The sequence below is a fragment of the Protobothrops mucrosquamatus genome, unplaced genomic scaffold (genome assembly GCF_001527695.2).
Source record: "Protobothrops mucrosquamatus isolate PMUCROS unplaced genomic scaffold, P.Mucros_1.0 scaffold277, whole genome shotgun sequence".
In the NCBI taxonomy this organism is placed as follows: domain Eukaryota; kingdom Metazoa; phylum Chordata; class Lepidosauria; order Squamata; family Viperidae; genus Protobothrops; species Protobothrops mucrosquamatus.
The window spans coordinates 677,273-680,011 of NW_015386621.1; the positions used below are offsets into that span (position 1 = coordinate 677,273).

The window sequence follows — 2,739 nt, forward strand, 5'->3', positions numbered from 1 at the left end:
AGTCGGCAAACCAGACAATCTCTATATCTGCACAGACAATGGAACAACAAAAAATATTGTATACCCACAAGCATTGTGAAATTAAACATATTACAAACGTGCGCTTTCTCTTTTCTTTCTTTTCCATTTAACCAGACTGAGCCACAGCAACGCGTGGCCGGGTACAGCTAGTTTTTATAATATTTTGTTAAACTAAGTGCCATTCCTCAGCATTTCAACAAAAAGGTCATTTTCACATAGTTTCTCATAATTTGATGTTTCCCTGTGGATAAATGCCGAGCTGCTGTAAGCAGTACACAAAGAATAGGAAGTTCCATTATACCACCCATTTTCTTACCATTGTAGTTATAGAAATAGGTTATAGAATGTGAATGCTTTCCTCAAAGACCTTGGCCTTTTTCTTCAAGACTATGATAGAAAAGTGATGGTGGTGGGGAAATGCTGTTTCCTCATTCACCCTGTCTATGAAAACCTGTTAGCCTTCTTAACTAGTTTTTCCTCTCTTTCATGCATCAAAGTCCTTCCATGTGCGAGTATTCTTTTCAACAAGGATACACATTAATAGTATTAAGAAAAAGTTTAAAATTCATTTTTTTCACCAGAGAGCTCTTGACTCTTCAGCAGCACTATGATTGGGGCTTACGAGCATTAAAGACTGTTCTGAGGGGATGTGGAAATCTTCTTCGACAGCTGAAAAAGAATGGAATGAAAAACAAAGGTAAAGAATATTATTCTATGATGTTTTTCTAAGATTTGCATTCTGACCATGTTATTTTTATTTGTATAATCTTCTTTTTAAAACTTCACTGAATTGACAGCAATTTGATCCTGACCATCTCAAGGTTGACTCAGCCTTCCATCCTTCTGACGTCGGTAAAAAGAGGACCCAGATTGTCGGGGGGCAATGCGCTGACTCTGTAAAGCACTTAGAGAGGACTGTAAAGCACTGTGAAGCTTTAGATACAGTATATAAATCTAAATGCTATTGCTAAAACTTACAGCATTCAAAGTCTGTTACTTGAAAGTTATGCATTTCTGTGGAGGTTCTAGAAGATAAACTAGTTTGCTTATACTTCAGCTTCAAGCAAAAATAAATTGTATTATGTTTTTTTCTGTTTCCACACAGTTAATGAAAGCCACAATGTAGTTCAAGCTTTGCGTCTTAATACCATGTCAAAGCTTACCTTTGCAGATTGTGCACGATTTGATGCATTGGTTAAAGATGTCTTTCCTGGCGTTGACTTTAATGATGTAGATTATGCTGAATTAAACAGTGCTTTGCAAAAAACCTTTGAGGAGGCCAATCTGGAAATCATATCTACCCAGGTAAATATTGAGTACTACTGTAGACAACAGTAATTACTTTAACCTTCATCTTTATATATAATCTGTGACTTCAACCTGTATTTTAAGAAGTGTGTATCCATCCTCCCATCCAGTCAGTTTATTTGGCCACGTATCTACCACGGAACTCTAGGCGATTAACAACCAATTTAAAAACAACTGTGAAATAATAAAACAACACACAATTAAAACAATTTATCATACTCGAGGTGATTTAGAATTTGTGTATTCACTTCCTTGAAGATTGTCTTACCTAGAATCCTGACAGTTGTTGAACGAAAGATCAATTCTTCAACAGTTTATGAAAGGCTGGCAGGGCAAGACTCAAAATATTGGCTGATACTGTGGTTTACATAAATAAATAAATAAATAGAAAAGAAAAAAATAATTATATTTTGACTGAAAACATGGACATAGTTATATTAATGAATTTATTCATAAATAAAAGAGGGAAAAACACAAACCGTTGCTTAATGTACTTTACTATATCCTCTTAATTATTATGACACTCATTCCTGCAAATTTGAAGGCAAAGTCATACTTTTGAATGGTTAGATATAGAATAAAACACATTTGATTTAAAGTGATAGTTAGGATACCCTAAGCAGTAATTTCATACATTTGCTCAGTGGCAACTATTACTTTTTGTAATGATCTACTCCTCCCCCCCATATATCTTGGCCCTAATCCTGCCTACCTTTCCCCATGCCTTTGGGTCTAGAATAGAATCCCAATAAAATATTTTATGGTGATAATTGGTCTTCCTTCCTTCCCTCCCTCCCTCCTTCCTTCCTTCCTTCCTTCCTTCCTTCCTTCCTTCCTTCCTCCTTCCCTCCCTCCCTCCCTCCCTCTCTCTCTCCCTCCCTCCCCTTTTCAGATTAGCATAAGTATATTTGATTTTTATTTGCCATCTAGAGTTACTCTGTTGAGTTGGACAAACATAGAAATCTATTTATTTATTTATTAGCTAATGTTCTTTCATAATAAATGAAATTCAGGAAATATCTTTAGACTTTGGTTAATGATGAAAAAATATAAACATATATTATCTTTTTATTTTTGGTGAAGATAAAGAAGGCTTTGGAATTGTATGAGCAACTCCGTCAAAGGATGGGTGTGGTTATTGTAGGCCCAAGTGGTGCAGGCAAATCAACCCTTTGGCGGACATTGAGAGCAGCACTTGGAAAGGTTGGCAAAGTAGTGAAGCAGTATACCATGAACCCCAAAGCTATGCCTCGCCGTCAGTTACTCGGTCATATTGATATGGACACAAGAGAGTGGTCAGATGGTGTGCTTACAAATAGTGCTCGGCAAGTAGTACGAGAACCTCCAGGTATTTTTCTTAAATTTATAGGTATTAAATTTTATTTAAGAAAGACTCTTGCTTTTTGTTTA

At 35.9% G+C, this 2,739-nt stretch overlaps 1 protein-coding gene across 1 annotated transcript in view; it reads left to right on the forward strand.

Annotated features, from left to right (window-relative positions):
* Nucleotides 1–2,739, forward strand: part of DYNC2H1 (dynein cytoplasmic 2 heavy chain 1) — a 152,773-nt gene that overhangs the window by 45,228 nt on the left and 104,806 nt on the right. Inside the window, exons 36-38 of the mRNA XM_015814719.1 lie at nt 603–718; nt 1,127–1,326; nt 2,413–2,677. Coding sequence (XP_015670205.1) covers nt 603–718; nt 1,127–1,326; nt 2,413–2,677 — 581 coding nt within the window. The remainder of the gene's footprint in view (nt 1–602; nt 719–1,126; nt 1,327–2,412; nt 2,678–2,739) is intronic.